Source organism: Neophocaena asiaeorientalis, unplaced genomic scaffold (assembly GCF_003031525.2).
Source record: "Neophocaena asiaeorientalis asiaeorientalis breed wild unplaced genomic scaffold, Neophocaena_asiaeorientalis_V1.1 scaffold21, whole genome shotgun sequence".
NCBI classification, from domain to species: domain Eukaryota; kingdom Metazoa; phylum Chordata; class Mammalia; order Artiodactyla; family Phocoenidae; genus Neophocaena; species Neophocaena asiaeorientalis.
The window spans coordinates 3,768,672-3,789,736 of record NW_020174053.1 but is presented as its reverse complement, the minus strand read 5'-3'; the positions used below and the strand labels follow the sequence as shown (position 1 = coordinate 3,789,736).

Below are 21,065 nucleotides of genomic sequence, written 5' to 3'. Positions count from 1 at the left end.
TTTTATCTATTTGTCTAAAGGTCCTGCAGTTCTACAAAATTCTCAAAACATTTCATAAAGGTTTCCTTTCTCCATTCAGATCTCATATTGTTCTAGATAACTTCAGTCTGTTCTTTGGACCTTTTTTTCAAGGCCTAACTGGAAGATTTTGTTTGTTAGTTTGTTACAAATAGATGTGGCTGGAAGGGGTAGTGTTCCCATTTCCTTCTAATCAGAAATCGCCCAGTGGGTCTTGTGTGTTGTCTGCAGCAGCTGGGTTCCAATGTTCCTTGTATCTTCACGATATTTGGACCTGAAAAAGAAATCCTTTGTAGTAATAGAATCTTAATCATTGGTGGGTTAAGGGCATATTTTCATTTCCCTAAGTATACTGTTGGGTCTAACTCATGCAATTTGTGCGTCTGTTACAGCAAGATGTGAGTGAATTCACACACAAGCTCCTGGATTGGCTAGAGGACGCATTCCAGCTAGCTGTTAATATTAAGTGAGTGTTGAGGATTTGTTTGTACGTCCTTCCTACTCACAGCGGGCCAGTGAGAATTATGATTTGGGGGGAAATTATTCTTCTCAAGTAGAAATTGCTGATTTTTACCAAACCCTGTGGGGTAACCACTCATATTTGTCATTGTTTATCCCCCTTGCCTTTGGTTTTCCCCCTGTAGATAATCATATTAATCTGTAACTTTTTTTCTAAAAGGGTCATAACTATTAACTTTTTAAAAGTCATCACCTGTGCTGTAAAAGTATTGAAAGATACAAATCAATCCTTGATGTGAGAATGGAGGTATAATATGAATACATTGAATTTAATTATTTCAGTCACTGACAGAAGTAAAATTCAAAGCAAAGAATATAAATAGCCCTTGCCAAATACAGATGCAGAGATACTTGCTTCCTAAGTTTTTTTTAAACTCATAAAACAGCTTTCCAAATAGCATCTTACATAGTTAATTTAAGATAGGCTTATAGAAATAAGCTGTTTTCATTCCATCTCTATTGTGCCACCAGGAAAGCATTTTCATATTCATTTGGAAAACTGAACAAGAGGGTTCATTGTTACCTTTATATGACTTCTATACCTTATATATTTCTGTCACTGGATATAGATGTATATACTGAATGTACACACACACATGTATTTGCATGTATGACTCCCCTACTAGACTTGCAGTTCTGTAAGGCCAGGGATCATGCCTGTATTGCCTTTGTGTCTCCAGAATTTGGTGCAGTGCTGGGTATATAGTTGTTTAATGAGGGGTTTTTTTGTTTTTTAATTTTCTTTAACAGCTTTATTGGAGTATAATGGCTTTACAGTGGTGTGTTAGTTTCTGCTTTATAACAAAGTGAATCAGCTGTACATATACATATATCCCCATATCGCCTCCCTCTTGCGTCTCCCTCCCACCCTCCCTATCCCACCCCTCTAGGTGGTCACAAAACACCGAGCTGATCTCCCTGTGCTATGCGGCTGCTTCCCACTAGCTATCTATTTTGGTCGTATATATAAGGCCATGCCACTCTGTCACTTCATCCCAGCTTACCCTTCCCCCTCCCCGTGTCCTCAAGTCCATTCTCTACCTCTGCATTTTTATTCCTGTCCTGCCCCTAGGTTCTTCAGAACCATTTTATTTTTTTCTTTAGATTCCATATATAATGTGTTACCATATGGTATTTGTTTTTCTCTTTCTGACTTGCTTCAATGTATGACAGACTCTAGGTCCATCCACCTCACTACAAATAACTCAATTTCATTTCTTTTTATGGGTGAGTAATATTCCATTGTATATATGTGTCACATCTTCTTTATCCATTCATCTGTCGATGGACACTTAGGTTGCTTCCATGCCCTGGCTATTCAATGAGTTTTTGAACTGAACTAATCCGTTACTTATTTTAGAGCATACTTAGATCTTTGAGGGTTGATGAAAATGTATTATTTTTGCTTTTGAATGCTGGTTTGGCTTAATGTATTGCTTATCTGATCCAAATGATACAGAATTGTTTCCTTGTTTTAAAAGCAGCAATCCCAGGAACAAATCTGAAAATCCAATGGTGCAGCTATTCTACGGTACTTTCCTCACTGAAGGGATTCATGAAGGTAAATTCTCTGCTCTAAATGTTAATTCTAGACTTGTGACCACATCCGTATTACTGTGAAATGGCTTGAGAGTCAGACAAATGCAGGTCTGAATACTGGGTCTGCCTCTTAGTATGTGTGTGATCGTGGACAAATTACATGAGATCCTGGATCCTCAGTCTCTTCATCTGTAAAACGGGCACAGTGTTCGTCTCAGAGTTGCTATATTGAATTGTGTAATATTTGCACAGCCTAAATCTGGTATTAATGTCAGACACACACTGACGTTAATCAGTTTTCTCTGTTTTATCTAATCTCAAGGTTTCATTGAGTCAGGCTGCCAAAAGTGTGTCTACTGTAGGGGCTTATCTAAGCTGCATGTTGGACACATGGCCAATCATTCTCCATCTAACACCTGTCTTCTTTTAGCCCTCTGATAGCCTTTGTAAAACAGTCTAATCCAGGGACTTCCCTGGTGGTCCAGAGGTTAAGACTCTGTGCTTCCATTGCAGGGGACATCGGTTCAATCCCTGGTCAGGGAACTAAGATTCTGCATGCCATGCCGTGTGGCCAAAAAAAAAAAAAAAAAAATCCAATCCACCGTCACTCCCAAAAAACAGCATTTCTTGATATCTTATAACTAGTCAAGTGTTCAAACGCCCAATTTGTTTTACAATTTCATGTGTATATAAATATATAATTTTACATATGTAAAAATAAATACACTTCCCCATATGTATACTTTTTTACAGTTTGTTTTAATCAGGATGCAAATGTGGTTCATTTATGATTGGTCTTTTAAGTTCTTTTCAAAATCTGCAGACTGTCCCTTCCCTCCATTCTTTCTTCCTTGAAATACATTTTTTAAGAAATTAGGTTGTTTGTTCTCTTATATTCTCTACAGTCTAAAATTTTGCCGCTTGCGTATCTGTGATATAGTTTAACATGTTCCTCTTTGCTCCTCTTTTTGTAACTTGATAGTTGGATCTAGAGTTTGACCAGATTCAGGTAAGGCTTTTTAATTAGTCAAGACTAACTCACAGGTGGTGGGACAGTCTTTGACCAGGAGGCATAGTTGGTTGTCTTTCTTTTTGTGATGTTAGCAGTTGTTAATGATCTATGCCTGGATCCGCTGGTTCATTAGAGGTAGCCATCCCGGCTAAGTATACTTGTAACCAGTTCTCAGCAAGTTGCTGAATTAAGAAGATACTGTCTGTGTGGTGCCAGGAAAAAAGCTTTCGATAGCAGTAGTGATGTCTTTTAAAAAGCAATCTGTTTCTTTGCCTAGGGAAGCCCTTTTGTAACAATGAGACCTTCGGCCAGTATCCCCTTCAGGTAAATGGTTATCGCAACTTAGACGAATGTTTGGAAGGGGCCATGGTGGAGGGTGACATTGAGCTGCTTCCTTCCGATCATTCAGTGAAATATGGACAAGAGGTGAGTTGGATATTTTTATTTGCTTTGCCAAGACAAAGCCAGTTAAATAGGACTGAGCTTTTGGGCAAACTGTTTTCACATCACATATTAAATAACTTCACACTAACAGGACTTGAACTAGTCTGAAGTCTCTCATGAGTTGATAAGAGTTAGTGAGTCTTAGTGTTTGATGAATAAATTCTTGTATGAATTTGAGTTAATCGTATAAAGGTTGTATGCTGCTTCTGACGTTTTAAGTATGATCAAGTTTCTCTCTTTCTGTTGAAGCCTACCTGTACCTGAGTAGGGAGAACCACTGCCTCCATATTTTCGGAGGGTAAAAGTACAGTGATTAACTCCTATGGTATGCCATTTAGAATATTTTCCCTATTATAGTGTTTACTTTTCTCAGTTGTAAATTCTGCCTTTGCTTTAAAATTTTTTATATGTAAGATTCATTTATTTATTTTTGTGGGTTGGAAAGAAAGGGGGAATTACAGGGCAAGCAAGGGTAATTAATATCTCAAAGTTCCCGTTAAGAATTAGTTACATTGTAGCATAATTGCCAACACCACACAGCTTGGATTATTCTCCTTTCATCATACATTTTGAACAGAATTGTGCCTTATATGAGTCCAACTCAGTAATTACTTATAAGAGAAAGAAAATCTTTCTTGAATTAAATAGGGAGCCTGACTTGAGCCTTGTTAAAAGTGTATTAGCTGTAGAGCAGTGTTGGAACTGGGAGAGAGCTACTGCCTCCCTAGCTTTCCAAGGAAAGTATTAATTCCTGATTGGGAGGCATATCATCTGTGCCATTGTGCAGAGCTGATGCTTGCTCTTACGAAAGGCAAGGAGTGTTCATTAGCGACTTAGACCTCTGGAGACCTCTATTCAAGAATGGGACCTCTCTATTAAAAAAAAAAAGAAAGAAAATTGTGCCTATTTAGGTATAGCTCTGAGGTGGCCAGACAGGCTGTCTGGATTCACCTCATGCTGACAAGGGTATGGGGAGGGAATATAGCTGTTTGCACCTTTGGTAAAGGGAACATTTTAAAGCTGTTCATACAGACCTCTGGCATACAGGTGAATTGAACAGAAATGCCTTTCCGGGTTTAGCTTTTTCCTCATCTACTATCAGTGACAGTTGAGATCTTCTTTATATTTCAGTGCTTTCTGTTCTTGAAACTCAAGGCAACATTATAGGTTGATTTGACTAAGTCCTTTGTGAGATGTGTAAATTCTTGGAATCCAGAGATTTTCTCAGAAACTTCAGAACTCGTAATCATGAAGCTATTTCAAGTTTCCTTTTTAGAAATAAAGGGGATTCAAATTATGGTTAACAGACTGTAAATAGTATATAGTATATGTACACATATTAATCTTTCTGGACAATTTCTAATTCTTTGGTTAGGCTAGCCATTTTCTCCAGGTTTTAAACCTCTTGAATACTGATGGTGCAGTGAATGATGTGGAGATTCTTCGTGAAGTTCACATATTTAAGGGTCGTCATGTCTGAGGATGATAGTTGAGTTAAAATGTTGTTCACTGGCTTGTAGATTTGGAGTCTTGAGAAGTGTTTAACCATATTCTCTAAGAAGGCATGATTCTAAGTGGTCATTTTACTGTTTGGAGTAAAAAAAAAAAAAAAGAACTCTAGTATGAGTTTGATTACCAAAGGAAGAAAGTCTGATGAGGGACAGTTTAAATCTGGCTATTGCTAGTTCCTAAAATTAACTTTTCTCTCCCGCATTTCTACGTCTGACATAGCGTTGGTTTACAAAACTACCTCCAGTGTTGACCTTTGAACTCTCAAGATTTGAGTTCAATCAGTCCCTCGGTCAGCCAGAGAAAATTCACAATAAACTGGAATTTCCTCAGATCATTTATATGGACAGGTGAGTTCTGTGGTTGATTGTCTTCTTAATGTGTTGTAGCAGTAGAAGTGAGCATATACTAAGTGTATTGTACATAGGACTCACCTGGAGCTCTTGATAATATACATATTTGGATTCAGTGGATCTAGGTTGCGACCTAAGAGTTTGCATTTCTAAGAAGCTCTCAGGGCAATGCTGTTGGTGCTTCTGATCTCTGGACCACAATTTTGAGTAGCTAGGCTTCAGGTGAAAGCCCTGCTGTCTGGTGAACAGCTGTCTGGAGTAGCTGCTGTGTATTTCTTGCTCATTTAATACTATTTGTATTCCTGAAAAAAGAAAAAAATCCTAGACAGACTTATATTATAGAATTTTAATCTTCTTAACGTCTGTTTTATTGACATATAGTTTACATACAAAGAAATGTTACCATTCTTAGGTGTACAGCTGATGAATTTCAACGAATGTATACAGCCAAGTAATACCACCATCACCCAGAAGGTGATATAGATATAGAACATTTCCATCACCCGGAAGGTTCCCTCGTGCCCCTTTGCAGTCAGTCCCTTCCCTCCACCTTCAGGCAACCACTTGTTTTCTGGCCCAGTACTTTTGTCATTTTTAGAATGTCATAATTAGGGACATTAATATTCAGTATGAGCCCTCTTGTGGCCGTCATCTTTCACTTAGAATAAGGTATTTGGAATTCATCCATGTTGTTGCGTATATCAGTGATTTCTTTCTTAATGTTATTGAGTGGTATTACATTGTATGGAGGTACCACAGTATTTTTTCCATCAACTAGTTGATGGACATTTCAGATGTATCCAGTTTTAGGCTATTATGAATAAAGCTGCTGTGAACTTTCACAAAGAAGTCTTGGTGTGGTTTTTAGTGCTTCTGGGTAAAATACCTGGGAGTGAGATTGCTGTTGTATGAAAAGTATATTTTTAACTTTATAAGAAATTTCCAAACTGTTTTCTAAAGTGGCTGTACAGTTTTGCGTTCCTATCAGCAGTGTATGAGAGTTACATTTGCTCCAAATCCTCAACGATACTTGGAATTATCGGTCTTTTAAGTTTTAGCCATTCTCTTGGGTTTGTAGGAGTATTTTATTTTTCTTTTGATTTATAGTTCCCTGATAACTAACAATGTTGACCATATTTTCATGTGCTTAATTAATGGTCGTTTGTATATTTTCTTAGGTGAAATGTCTGTTCATATCTTTTGTCCACTTTTTAATTTGGTTGGTTGTGTTCATACTGAGTTGTAAGAGTTCTTTATATATTTTAGATACAAATCCAAATATTTTCTAACTCTACTTGTCTCTTCCATTTCTTTACTGGTATTTTTAGAAGAGTAGGGGTTTTTGGTTTTGAGGAAGTCTAATGTATCAAGTGCCCTTTTATAGTTAGTGTTTTTTTGTGTTCTAATTAAGAAATATGCCAACCCAAGGTCACAAAGGTTTTCTTTGATATTTTCCCAGAAATTTTTTTGTAATTTTAACTCTTATGTTTATGTCTATGACCCATTTAGAGTTCATTTTCATATATGGTATGAGGTAAGGGGATTTTTTTTGCAGGCTGCGTAAGGCGGCATGCGGATGTCCAGTTATTCCAGCATCATTTGCTGAAAAGACACTCTTTTCCCCCATTGAATTACCTTGGTACATTTTTCAAAAATTAGTTGAACTTGTATTTGTAGGCCTTTTTCTGGAGGTTTTATTCTGTCTATTGTATAATCTTATGCCAGGGCTACATTGTCTTGACTACTGTGATTTTTTTTTTTTAAACATCTTTATTGGAATATAATTGCTTTACAATGGTGTGTTAGTTTCTGCTTTATAACAAAGTGAATCAGTTATACATATACATATGTTCCCATATCTCTTCCCTCTTGCGTCTCCCTCTCTCCCACCCTCCCTATCCCACCCTTCTAGGTGGTCACAAACCACCTGACTACTGTGATTTTATTGTAAATCTTGACATCAGATAGTGTAAACCTCCCACTTTGCTATTCTTTTTAAAAAATTGTTTGGGCTATTCTGATCCATTTCTATCTAAATATTAGAAGCAGCTTGTCAAAACCCCTAATAGCTATTAGGATTTTGACTGGGACTGTGTTGAACCTATACATCAATTTGGGGAAATTGACATCTTAAAAATTTTTAGTCCTTCAGTCTATGAATATGGTATAGCTCCATTTACTTGAGTCTTTGCTAATTTCTCTCAACAGTGATTTATAATTTTTTGTGTACAGTTCTTGAACATATCCGATTGTTTAGCCCTAAATAATTATTGCTTTTGATGTTATTATAAGGCTTTTTAAAAAACTTTACTTTTTGTTTGTTCTTTACAAGTATACAGAAATGCAATAGATTTTTTTCCTCTTTCTTTTTAAATTGACTTTGCATCTTTTGACCTTACTAAGAAATTCACTTATTAGTTCTGATGCATTTTCGTAGATTCCTTGACTTTTCCTATGTAGATGATCATGTTATCTGCAACTAAAGGCAGCTTTACTTCTTCCTTTTCTATCTGTATGACTTTTACTTCTTTTTTTTACCTTACTGCACTGGCTATGCCTCCAGTAAAACATTGAATAGAAGAGGCAAGAGTGGGCATTCTTGGATTGTTCCTGATACTAGGGGAAAGCTTTCAGTCTTTCACCATTAAATATGATGTTAGCTCTGTGTTTTCATAGATATCCTTTGTCTGATTAAGGCAGTTTCCTTGTATCCCAAGTTTGCTGAAACTTTGTGTCATTAATGTTTTTAAATATAAATTGTGTTTGTGGGATTATTATTTGCTCAGGTACATGTACAGGAGCAAAGAGCTTGTTCGAAGTAAAAGAGAGTGTATTCGAAAGTTGAAAGAGGAAATAAAAGTTCTGCAGCAAAAACTGGAAAGGTAAGTCATAGACAGCTTTGTACTTAGAAATGTGAAAGATAGCGTAGGATATTCAAATCGGATAATTTGCTTTTATCTAAAAATTCAGAGTTTTAAGTATTAACTAGTGTTATTTTATAAAATAGATAAGAAAAATGTGTTTCTAAGTGTGAAACTGTCTTTAAGATGTGCAGTAGTAGTCCCAAGGAACATTAGTGTCCCAAGTCACACAATTGGCAGTGTATTGAAGGGCACCCAAGTTCTGATATCACAGCTCTTTACTTTTTCTGCTCTCCTTGCCGTCTTTTTCACAAACACAGGAGAGGTGACTGCCACAAAACTCTAATTGCTTTGTCTTGGGAAAGCAGTTTTGAGGTGCCTGGGGAAGGTAAAACAATGGTGTTCTCTCTAGAGTGGTGCTGACTCAAACTGAAGGTTGTATTTGTGACACATACCAAGTCCTTTCTCCTGTGGAGGGATCTTCCCCTTCTTGTTCATCTGTTCTGCAAGGACTGTTTCTGTGGACTCGCCACGTGACTTCTTAAGGAGGAGTCATTGTCATTTCTCTCTAGTAGAAGAGAGCCCACTGATTTAATGTGCAGGAAAGAAATCATAAGTACACTGTCAGTGGCTTTTCCCCCTTTATCTCCTTAGCATTTTTGCTGCTACCACCCCACCTCTGCCCACTTCATTGCTAGCTCAGTAATTTCCCTGACGGGCAGAACCTTCCATACCAGCCCGAGAAAGACCCTGTACCTATAGGTGCCCCTCTCCAGCTCCCTCTCTCTCACTTAGGAAGAACTTATCCAAGAGGTATTATGATCCATCATCTAGTTGTCTAAATATAGACTTAAGCTGGGGATTGATTCCTCACATACTCCTGGAAGTGACTTATGGGACTTTATACCTGTGGCAATATTTTACTTTTAAGATTTTAGTGATACTTTGTAAGATTGGAAAGTTCTGTGTTTATACAACCAGATATACGTGATGCGTTATAGCTCAAAAATGCTCAATTTTCCAGTAACCAGCAAGGCATTCTGGCTTATTTAGATTTTAAAATAGTGTACCGGAGCATCTTCTATAGTATGATACTACTTTCTTTTTAAAATAAAGTGACTTTTAAAATTTCAGATAATTTTACTTGGGTAATTTTTTTTAAAAATTGCTTGTCTGTGTGTGACATAATCCTGGGAATCTATACAAGACACTGTTAATGGATACCATTAGGTGGTAGAAGTGAGATGGGGGTGGAAGGCTTTTGTGGTTTGTTTTACACATTTTTGTAATTGTTTTCTTACCAGGTGCATGCATTACTTTTATTATTTAAAAAAATTAAAATGTTCACCATTTCTTCTATAAGGTACTCTAATATTAAAAGTAAGATTTCTTGTGTACAGTGTAGACATCTTTTTTGAAACTACTTTTGCTCTGATTCTACTAAATTAGTACAAGTGCTGCATTGTGTGAAGTAGTTGGTCTAAAGGAATTCAGTAGAAGAACAGAAAAATGATTGTCATAAAATTGAAGATAAGTTTCTTAGAGAAAATTTTTTCCTGAAATTTTGTAGAAGTATCACGTTAAAATGCAGCGAACCTGAGAAGAGTTACAGATGTCAAAGAACGGCTTAGAATCTTATGAGGTTATCAATGCTGCAGTGCCAGTAAGAAGATGTTTCCTTTGGTCCAAGCCAGTGCTGTATTAATAACTTCTTTCAACAAACACTGAAAGCTTAAGAAGACATGTTAACCATGTCTATGGGATAGACAAGAGGTTTAGTTCATGTACTGTAGGAGTTCAGAGAGGGGAGATCTTCCTTTGGCATTTGGGGGCATGGCATATGGAGGGGAGACTTCATGGAGAAAGTAGATCTTGAAAGACCAGTTGAGTTTAGGTAAACTGATAGCTGCAATTAAGCCAAGGAAATAGGAATGTAAGGAATGGAATAGTTCTTCAAAGTTCTTCTGGTTTTACATATTTAATATCCTTTTCAGTGAAAGCTGTAACTCTCTGTGGCAGGCAGATCCACAGGAGAAGTCATTTTAATTCTCCTTTCAATTAGAGTAGCTGAAGTGTCTTTGCTGCATACCCTCTAACGTGGTTGATTTTGAGTCGCATTATATTTTTTTTTATTTCATAATGTCCTTTTTGATATAGAAACAGACAATTTTCCTTCTTCCTAGTTTTATGCCTGTTTCTTTTTTCACTTTCTTTAGAGAAATGTGAAGTGACTCTATCCTTTTGTAAATGGAATCCCAGGATTATAGTGTACCTGTACCAATGAGTCAGCTTAATTATGTACCAGTTAGACTGTCTTCTGCAGTGAGCTGTAGAATTCACTAAAGTAAATCTCTTTACTGAGTGTAGCGTGTACTAGTAATGGCAGAACATTGGGTATTATTAAAATAATTAATTAGTTGTTTTGGTTACATATTGAAGACATTTATTATTTACTAATCCCAAAGAAATCTTCAATAATTTATTCCTGGCCTGGCCTGTTGAATGAGTATGTGAATAATAGGGTACGTAGGACTCGGCAGAAGAAAGATTTGCGTTTTCTTATCTCTGACCTTTGTCAATACCTGCTTCCCATTTCCAGATTTCTCTCTCTCATTTTTCCTAATTGCAGAGTACTTGATCTAAAGGGCAGCAGAGAAGAAACGGTTGGGTACTAGTTCACCAGCATTATTTTCAGATTTGAGTAATGATAATATATCCCTTTTGCTCTAAGAAACAGAATTTACTTTTATGACAAGAGCCTAAATGTGATATGAATCAAGAGGAAGCATCACTGGCATGGCTCTGACTAGGAGCCCATTTTAAATGCTTTTTGCCAGGTGTAAAAATTTAGGTTATTGTCAGTTTTCACTTTTGTAGTTAGAGAACTTTTTGCTCTATAGATTAACGTATTAAATATTGTATGGCATTTAGGAATAAGCCTTTCCATTGACTCTTCAGAAAATAACAGATCTTTTGTCAGCGAGCCTGAAAATACAAGGCAGCCTTGGCAGTAGAGTACCATTGTCTCTGCCTCCTAGGTATGTGAAGTACGGCTCGGGCCCGGCTCGGTTCCCACTCCCGGACATGTTGAAATATGTTATTGAATTTGCTAGTACAAAACCTGCCTCAGAAAACTCTGCATCTCAAAGTGATGCACGCATGACGTTACCACTTTCTTCTGAGCACTGCCCGGCTTCTGACCTGATATCCAAGGAAAGGTAATGCAAACAAGTTTTAAAAATAGTATGTAATGGGTTGTTCGGTTTAATTTGAACTGTGCACCATCTTTCCACCTGATTAACACTCACCCCGTAAGGGCTCAAAGGCCGTGAGCTCTTTGTCTTAAAGGGAAGGATTTTGCCAACTGTCACTTGGGTGAATTTTTCATAATTCCCACCGGTGCCTTCGTCTTGCCCACACGATAGTTGGGATTATTTCAGAGGCGTTTTGAGCTGTTTGGAATAGTGTTCATTCTCCAGCAGGCCCAGCTTGCTTTGAGCTTGCTGTAAGCTAGGTGCCACAAAAGGCCTTCCTCAGAGGAAACCTCAGCCCCTGAACTTCTAAAACATCTCGTTTTCTCGTTTGCTGAAGAAGTGTGCATGACTAAGTAAACATCAAGGGAAGGAGAACTTACTCACAAATAGAAAATTAAGATATGGAAAAGAACTGGCTCGAAATCGAAGAGGACAGCCTACAGGGGTTTATCCAGTAAAGAGACAGGGAGGCCACGTCACGTGAGCCCTTGCTTCTCTTGCGGCTCAGCCGTGTACAGCACCCTCTGTGGCCTGGAGGAGCCACTGGGGCCAGCGCGGATCAAATTTGATGTGTGTGTCCTGGCTAACAAAAACACTAGAACCTGTAGAAAAGGTTAGACTCTGATGTTAAAAAAAACAAAACAAAACAATCATTCTTCCAGCTCCCCCCCGCCGCACACACACATATTAATACTCATTCATTGATGTTTGTGCAGAAGTGCATATGTGGATAGAACATACCAAATGGTAGGAGTGATTATCTCTGGGGGATGGCATGAGGCAAGGGGTGGGGGGTTCTTTTACTTTTATACTCTACCTATGCGTATTTCTTTGGGCTTTTGTAGAATGTTTTTATGTCCTTTGTAAAATATAAATGGTTTTAATTTTTAAAAAGTGGTTTAATAACATAAAATAGTACTGCCTATATTAGATGTTAAAGTGCTCTGTGTGTGTGTGATCTTTCTGAGATTGAGATGTCTGCTCGTTTGCTTATGTTGGGCTTATTTTTCCACATGTATGGGTCCTTAGGGAAAAGAGGTTTTCTCCATTACTCTGTGTACGGGAGAAAGGCAGGTGGGAAAGGGAGAGAGGGTTGCTTTTAAGTCAGAGGTAGGAAGTTTATATGCTTCAGTTTTGGTGTGAAACAGAAACCTAAGTACAGTCACAGGATTAGTTTATATTCCTGCTGGTTTGTCTCTGTGCAGTTTGTTTGGCATTAGTTAATTAGTAGATAAATTAACATTTAGTTTACATACTTTATTCTTGGTTTACAACAACGACATAAAGAAGTTAACATCCCACATTTCATAGCTGAGGTATCAGATTACTTGCCTGAGGCTACTAACTTTTCCTTGGGTATTTGGCCAAGGCATGGTAGAGCTGAGATTGTCTGCCTTTAAGTCCTGCACCCTGTGCTGTCCCAGGGGGCCACCTATTTGCATTCCTGTGGGTTGGATGTTGAGCTGATACTATTTTTCTTCTGTGTATTTTGTTCCTGCATCTGTCTCTCCATATCACTTTAGTCAGTTGCATCTTGGAAACACTATAGTTGATTCCTTGATTATTCCAGTCCCAATCTTCTCTTCTCCATGTTCCTTCTCATCCTTTCTTCATGAAAAGGCAAGTGGTTAGAGAGCAGGAGGCATAGACTCTTAAACCCAGGCGGATCTGGGTGTAAACCCCTCTCTGTCATTTACTAGCTGGGTGAACTTGGATACGTTGCTTTATTTCTCTAAATCTTAGGTTTGTAGTTGGTAAAATAGGGATGGTCCTAGTACCTGCCTCATGAGCAAGTTGGGTTAAATGAGATGATGCATGTAAAGGAAAGGTTTGGCTCAGTAACTGCAGAATAAACACTCACTAAGTTATAGCTGTACTTCCCCACGTAGCAGCTTGCTTTAGAAAGCGCATTAATTTAGGCCAAGGCGTATGTTGGAAACCATCATCTGAGCATGATTTTTATCTTTCTTCAGTACAAGGAAAGAGAGCACGTCTCAAGATGCTGAAAGCACCTTTGCTTCTGAAGGTTCTCTACACAAGTCTGAGGTGGCGAATCAGCCACTTACACCTTCCCGATCTTCCATGGAAATGCCCTCACACCCAGCTCCTCGAACGGTCACAGATGAGGAGATAAACTTTGTTAAGACCTGCCTTCAGAGGTGGAGGAGCGAGATTGAACAAGATATACAAGGTTGGCTCTTTCAATACTTCCCAGTTACTCTTTGCCTTTTCTGTTTGTTTGAATATGTGAAAGTTAGGTACCTTGGGTACATGTCCTGCCATTGCCATGTATACTGTTGAATTTTGGGGATTGTGACCTCTTTGGTACTTTTTGTTCCCTGTGAGATTGGGTCACACACGTCTGTTTTACAACCATGAAAAGATTCCCCCCCTGGATTCCCTCCTCAAAATTTCTGGGAAATCCTGGGTAGCTTGGACACTCACGACACTTAGCTTTGGCTGAGAATTTTCTGCATCTGCTGATTTTCTTTTCCCATAGTTTATCTGAACTCTGGCTTCACTTGACCCAAACTTAGAATTTTGTTTTCCTGAGTTACCACTTTTAAAGTCTTTTCTACATGAAGTATGCTTTATTGAAGGTTAATGAAGCAAAGAATATGTGAGTAATGCACGCAGAGTAAAATCGTATTATTCACATTCTGTTCCGAAAATCCTTTGGCCTCGTCGTCTTGTTGCTCAGACTTCCCCTCCTCCCCTTCTTTCTCCTTTTATCTAGGGAGCAGTAAATAAATAATACAAATCTAGATTCCTCCCAGGTTCTTATTCATAGAAATCTGGCCCTGCCTTTTGTTGTGCCTTCCCCTTTCAGGTCCTGTCCCTGGGACATATATTTTACACCCAAGTGCCCCATTAAGGTCTTTTTCTAGAAACTGTTTTCTCTCTAAGAAATTCTGGTGTGAATTATAAGAGGTGATTTTTTAAAAATCTTAATGTAGTTATATTAAACTAAAAGCCTTTGTAACCTAAAGCTCCACCTACTTTAAAACTGCGTCCTTCTTCGTGGTTCATAGAGTGAAGTTGAACTGGTCAGAACCCCAGGTGCAGAGAAGCAGTACTCTTCGCAGAGCTAAAGCTGCCTGCGTGACGTGTAATGAAATCATTTTAACTAAGTATTCTTTTTTTTTAACAGATTTAAAGAACTGTATTGCAAGCACTACCCAGACTATTGAGCAGATGTACTGTGATCCTCTCCTCCGTCAGGTAGAATGAAAATTGATGGGAAGGTAGTCAAGGCATGTTCTGATGGTGCTAATGGTAGATACAAAAAGAAAAGTTGATGGTTTTCTTTGAAACTGAATGGAAACTTCCCTGAGATATAAAGATAACTTTAGGAAAGAAATAGCTATTATTCTATATTTTAGGCTAAAAAAAAGCAATGTATCTTCTGTCACCAACAGAACCTAAAATATATTTGTTTTGATTCTGCCACATGGTATTTTTTTCATGTATTTGAAAAGTTTGTCATTAAATATTAATAAAAATTTCTCATAAAATGGTTAATTTAAGTAGTGCAGTGGGGGAAACCTGACCAGGGACTGGTTCCCCATCCTTTCCAAAGTACCATGATCCTTCGTGATCCTTTGTTTAGCAGCGTGCTTTCAAGCTTTATATCCCTAGTAATTCCAAAAGGGAGGTAGGCAGGGCAGAAATTTCAGTTTCCGCATATGTTTTTGTTTAGAGTAACATTCTGGGCATAGAGGGGAAAGAGGCTCCAGTTAGGGGCATGCCCTCCACTGGCTTCTGTGTGAACCATAAGCCGCGGGAGGAGAGCTCTGTTTCTAGGGTCGCATGGAGGCACAGTTGTGTTGCACAGCAGGAATGCACCATGTAAATCTTGGCTGTTCCCCATTTTCTCTTTTCTATTATTTAAAAAATTTCACCACCAGTAAAAACATGTCAAGGTACTGATTAATGTAAGTTTACTTTGGCTCGATGGATGACTTTCTTTCACTAGTACTTACTTGGCACTTAAGCATTGCTCTATTTTCCCCATATTGGGGGAAAAAAAGGCTTTTCACATGTTGAAACAAAAAAGTATGTCGTTAAAAAGGGTCTTCACCCACAGATAAGTGGATGATAACTTGCAAGAAGAAATATAGAGACCACGAGACCGACTAATAATGAAATATGCTAACTTAGATTTTGTTAACAAATAAAATAGGCATAGAACAAGATAGCTGCTAAACTTGTAGGTACCAAGTGTGGTAAACATCTTCTCAACATGAGTAGTCATGGTGGTTCTGTTTTTAGATAAACTGAATTTGGAACTCGGGGGATAAATAGGTCTCAGTTATCTTTCGTTTTTGATGTATAATCATAGGAGTTTAGAGTTGAAAGGGGCCTCAACGAGGTCATCTAGTTCAATTGTCCGATTTTAAAGATTCAGGAACCAAGACGTAATTAGGAGATTCCAAGGCTGTGTTTTTGTTAGTTCATCTTGAATCAGCAAGGTGTTTTGATGTGAACCTAACATCAAACACATGTATAAACAGGCAGTTTTCTGGTGTCTGACAGTTGGGTATACTTTTGAATTTTAGTAACCTAAGTCTTGTCACATTATTTTGCTTATTAACCTGATAGAGGAATTGCTTTGTGATTTGCAGGTGCCTTATCGTTTGCATGCAGTTCTTGTTCATGAAGGACAAGCAAATGCAGGACACTACTGGGCCTATATCTATAATCAGCCCCGACAAGTCTGGCTCAAGTACAACGACATCTCTGTTACCGAGTCTTCCTGGGAAGAACTTGAAAGAGATTCCTATGGGGGCCTGAGAAATGTTAGTGCTTACTGCCTGATGTACATTAACGACAAGCTACCCCACTTCAGTGCAGGTAAAAGCACCTTAACAGAAGCCAGGGGTGGGGGAAATCTGTACTGCTCAGGGAAGGGAACAATCTTGTAGTTTAAAATAAAAATTTTAACTCAGATTTATTATAAAGTAATAATGTATTTAAAAAATACAAATAGTATAAAGGAGACTAAAAAGGAAAAATAAATTTGCTTTCCTCCTTCCGTCCTTGAGCCCAACGAGTATCCATTCTTAGGTTTCATGTGTAGTCTTCAAGAAGTGTTCTATGCAGAGGCTAGAGTTTATTTATCGATCTCTCTCCCACACCCAATTTCTCCCCCCAAAGGGGATATTTTTCCATTCTGTTCTGCGTCTTTTTCATTAATTGTTTTTCTTAGTGATCTGTATGTTTTTATAAATAGAACCAACTTATTCTTTTTAACTGCATAATAATTCCATTGCATGGAATATGTATATAATCTGTTAAACCAGCCTCCCATTGACAGACCTTTAAGCTGCCTCTAGTTTTTTTTCTCTTTTAGTGACATTCTTGCACACATATTTTTACACCCTTTGGAGAATAGCTAGACGTGACAAGTGGGTTTGCCTGAACAGTTTCATACTTCTCATACTACTACTGCTAATGCCAAGAGCAATTATCATTATCATTTATGTTGGGACTTTCCTCCTATTGCACACTTTCAAACTTTATTTCTCTAATAACGTATAACTCTAAAAGGGCGGTAGGCAGGGCAGGAATTCTTATCACCCACATTTTCCAGCTGAGGTTCTGCACTTGTCTGGAGTCTTAGAGCCAGTAAATATTCTGATTCCAGGTTCTGTGCTGTTTTCCATTTATATTACTCTCTCTTTCTTTCTTCCTTTCACATCTGAGATCATGGAGGGCATCTTCTTTTAGTGTTCAAACTTCACTGTGTTGCCTAAGTAAGGAAACACGTAAGGCCTTTTGTCCGGGCAGCAAATGATCTTTCTGATCTGTTAGCGTGTGCTTGAGGGATAAGCGATGGAGAGGATGATCACTTAACGGTAACTGATCTTCATAATTGCATGTTTGCAGTGTGAAAGCAGGAACAGCTGCTCGTGGGAGTTACTGTGCAAATAATCGTGCAGGCTGTTGGTGGTATCTAGGAGCCTTGTTGTTACACGTATGGCTCATTTTTATATTACAGAAACAGACAAAAAGTGGAAACTGTCATTTGCTTAGTGAAAAGACTAGTTAATAGCAACCAGTACATGGATGTGCTGTTCTGCTGTAGGTTTTTATGTTTTGTTTTGGTCACAGGGTTAGAGATGAGATTTAGTATGTCCTCGCTATCCTTGCCATTTTTCATCATAGCCTTTAATGAACCAGGTATTACTGACCATCTAACCTTTGTATCAGTTTGCTTTCTTATAGCACTTGATTGTGTGAAACTTAAGGCGGTATAAATGTCTTGGAATTCATCTCTAACCGTCTTGAGATGGATATTCTTATCAGTAATAGGAGCATTGGTTACACTGACAAAACTGTCTACCTTGAAATATCCATTGGATCTAATGATTTTCTCAATTTCCAAGAAATGTTTGGTTTGTTCTTGCTACTTTGTCACTGATTGGCCTCTACTCCAAATCCTTAGTCATTATCGTCGATTGATTCGTTTAACAAATATTCAATGTGCCTACCTACTAATATGCCAGGCACTGTTACTGGGGTGCTGTGACTGTTGGCCTGATATTGTCAGTACTTCAGATGGATTATGTACGTGTGTATGTATTTTTCATTAGGAGTAAGAAAAAAAGACAAAGTGTCTTATTTTCTTTCTTTCTAGAAAGGACCTTTGGATTCCTTGAGACCTTTTGCTTGGTGGAACTTCGTTTAAACTCTGTCTTTGTTCTTCCTCAGAGGCGGCCCCGAATGAATTAGATCAGATGTCAGGAGAAGTGGAAGCCCTCTCTGTTGAACTGAAGCATTACATTCAGGAAGATAACTGGAGGTTTGAGCAGGAAGTAGAGGAGTGGGAAGAAGAGCAGTCTTGCAAAATCCCTCAAATGGAGTCTTCCACCAGCTCAGCATCACAGGATTTCTCTCCATCACAAGGTACCTGAGAAGGGCATCTATGCCGGTGATCTGGTGGGATTCATGCTGCACTCCCAATAGCCAGTCCCGTGCACTTCATCTGAGTGAGCCGTGCCACGGTCTGCACACTGGAGTTCAGATAGAGTTGGTGTTGCACAACCTGACGGCCTAGCCTGTGGCTCTAGACTGTCATTTCTGCTGAGCAGAAGTAAGAGCAGAAAGACTAGCTGCCTGTACTTTCACTCTGTTTAGTTTTTTGCTTATTTCCCAGGTTGCAGGAGAAACTATGTAGGATTAATAGGCAGATTTTATGAAAACTATTCTCCAAAGGTGATCTTCCTAACAGATGGTTGTTTGTAGGAAGACTTCTTGGCATAAAGAAATATGACAGCCTCAGGAGCACATTAAACTTTACAGCATCGTCAGTGGCTTCTTGCTAAAATAGCCATTTCTTTTAGTCACTAGTTTCTAGGGGAAATTCTAGGTTTTTTTTAAAAAGGTTTGTTAGAAGGTTTGCCCATGAAACTTTGTATCAGTCCTGCTTGCCGTTTACAGAGTGTTCTAGAGGTTACTTCTCATCAGATGCTAATTCCTTTGTGCGGTTCTTTATCAGAGTCTTCAGTCGCCTCTTCCCACGGGGCTCGCTGCTTGTCCTCCGAGCATGCCGTGATCGTGAAGGAGCAGACCGCCCAGGCCATTGCAAACACGGCACGCGCCTACGAGAAGAGTGGTGTGGAAGCAGCGTTGAGTGAGGTGAGAATGGCTTAGAAGCCCAAGTGCAGGAGGGGTGGGCTCTTGGCAATAACGGCCACAGTTTCTCGCATTTCTGTTATCCTGTGCCTGCTGCATTTAACCAATCCCTCTTTATTTCTTCTGTTTTTTTCTTACTCTTTCTCTCCATTCTGCTGCCACAGCTTAAGGAAGCTGAACCCCAGAAGCCCATGTCCCCGGAAACAGACCTTGCAGAGCAGCCCGAGCAGCCCGCACAGGCTCATGACGCAGAGTCAGCTGCCCAGCCTAATGCTGAGGTCTCTGAAGTCGAGATTCCCAGTGTGGGAAGGATTCTGGTTAGATCTGATGCAGATGGATATGATGAGGAGGTACAGAGATGAGTCAGGGTTTAGCTGTCTGTCGTCAGTCTTGTATTTCCTTCTCACGTGACTCGATATAGTTGTGTGAGGTGTTTGGCAATAGTTACCGTTTTCTCATTGACGCAAATAATGGGCGAGAGGGCCTATCTCAGTTACCACTGTGCACTGCTGCCAGTATATACCTACCCAGACCTGTCCTTATGAGGGCCGCTGTAGAGCCAGATGGCTCAGAAAGGCAGAATTTAGTTTTTTGTCTGGTATCATGAGCAAAGAAATTGCCTTTAGGAGTCTTTGTCTTTGGTCACATTAGTCCATTGTGTCTCCTCCAAATATAAAGTTTTCGGTTGTCTAGTGAGCAAGAAAACAGATGTGACTTGAAGGTGTTTTTAATTCTGAAGCTTTAGGGAGAAGATGTAGAATCCCAGGTTGTTTATTGTCTGCCGCCTGTACAGTTGTCACCACACACTAACTGTCGGGAATCCTGTCCTCAGGTTTCTGTTTTTTCCTGTGGGGCATTTTTTTAATCGTTGTGAGAGTTTCACTTTGTAAAGTGTTATTTGTGTATCCCCTAGTTTCCAGACTGTTTAAAATGTGCTCTTCATCCTAGTAAAACTCCAAAATACTGGTGTGTTTAGGATATACACCCAAATTATAGAACTCAGTTGGAGCTCTCGCCTCAGACACTTGCCCTCTGAGAGCTGTAATTTAACTCGATTCTGTAGCAGCGCCACATCGCAGGTATTTTTAGACATACATCTTTATTCATTGGCTAAATTAGAGAGAATATGTAGGAATAGCTTGTCTTGGGCAAAGTCTTGACATTGTGCAGAGGGCCAGGGCTGTGAATGTGTGTAGGACCCGGTGTGTGAGCGTTGCCTCGCAGTGGGTTCCAGCCACGGAGCACGCTGCCATGCTTCCCTGCAGCTGTCTGTTCACCTTTCTTTCATACAGTCTTCTTTTGAACCTTTCTTCTCTCCTTTTTCTCTCTGTTTTGTGCCCTCTTGTGGTAGGTGATGCTGAGCCCTGCCATGCAAGGGGTCATCCTGGCCATAGCTAAAGCCCGTCAGACCTTTGACCGGGATGGGTCTGAAGCAGGGCTTATTAAGGTATCTCTGTTTTTTGAATTCTCATCCTTATACCACAGGTATCATAACACGGGGCAGTAATTTCCTTAGATGCTAAAAAATGGGATTAAAAGGTTTTCATCGAAGTAAAACACAGAACTTCCTTTCCTGCCCAGCTAACGACCCAGCCGTCTCACAGCACTGATGGCTTCTCCTCTCTTGGCACTGACGCGGCTTTGGTGTTCTGTGTTACACCTGGCCTGGAGGGCTTGTTGTTCTTAGGAGCCATCTGTTCATAAAGCTGTGAATGGGACCTTGCCTTTGTAATTTGGGGGCCATAATATAAGAATGAAGGCCATGCTTTTTAAGGTACTTGAATAAAATTTAAGGTACTTGAAGAAATTGCATTCATGTCAGTTTTTAAATTTCAGGTCCTTGGTACTCAAGGATATGCCTGAAACAATTAAAACTAAATATTTGTTTTTCTGAGAACTTTATGAGGAAGATGAGTTT

The 21,065-nt window shown here is 39.0% G+C and overlaps 1 protein-coding gene across 8 annotated transcripts in view; it reads left to right on the top strand.

The window, feature by feature from the left end:
• Positions 1-21,065, top strand: part of USP28 (ubiquitin specific peptidase 28) — a 56,439-nt gene that overhangs the window by 29,196 nt on the left and 6,178 nt on the right. The window contains exons 7-19 of one of the 8 annotated variants that reach the window (XM_024754234.1): positions 411-484; positions 2,022-2,098; positions 3,366-3,514; positions 5,264-5,391; positions 8,181-8,276; positions 11,294-11,473; positions 13,483-13,700; positions 14,661-14,731; positions 16,135-16,363; positions 18,224-18,418; positions 19,011-19,150; positions 19,312-19,497; positions 20,499-20,594. In XM_024754234.1, coding sequence (XP_024610002.1) covers positions 411-484; positions 2,022-2,098; positions 3,366-3,514; positions 5,264-5,391; positions 8,181-8,276; positions 11,294-11,473; positions 13,483-13,700; positions 14,661-14,731; positions 16,135-16,363; positions 18,224-18,418; positions 19,011-19,150; positions 19,312-19,497; positions 20,499-20,594 — 1,839 coding nt within the window. Of the gene's footprint in view, positions 1-410; positions 485-2,018; positions 2,099-3,365; positions 3,515-5,263; positions 5,392-8,180; positions 8,277-11,293; positions 11,474-13,482; positions 13,701-14,660; positions 14,741-16,134; positions 16,364-18,223; positions 18,419-19,010; positions 19,151-19,311; positions 19,498-20,498; positions 20,595-21,065 lie in introns of those variants that run through there. The other 7 variants (XM_024754233.1, XM_024754227.1, XM_024754228.1 and 4 more) reach the window with 7 other exon arrangements.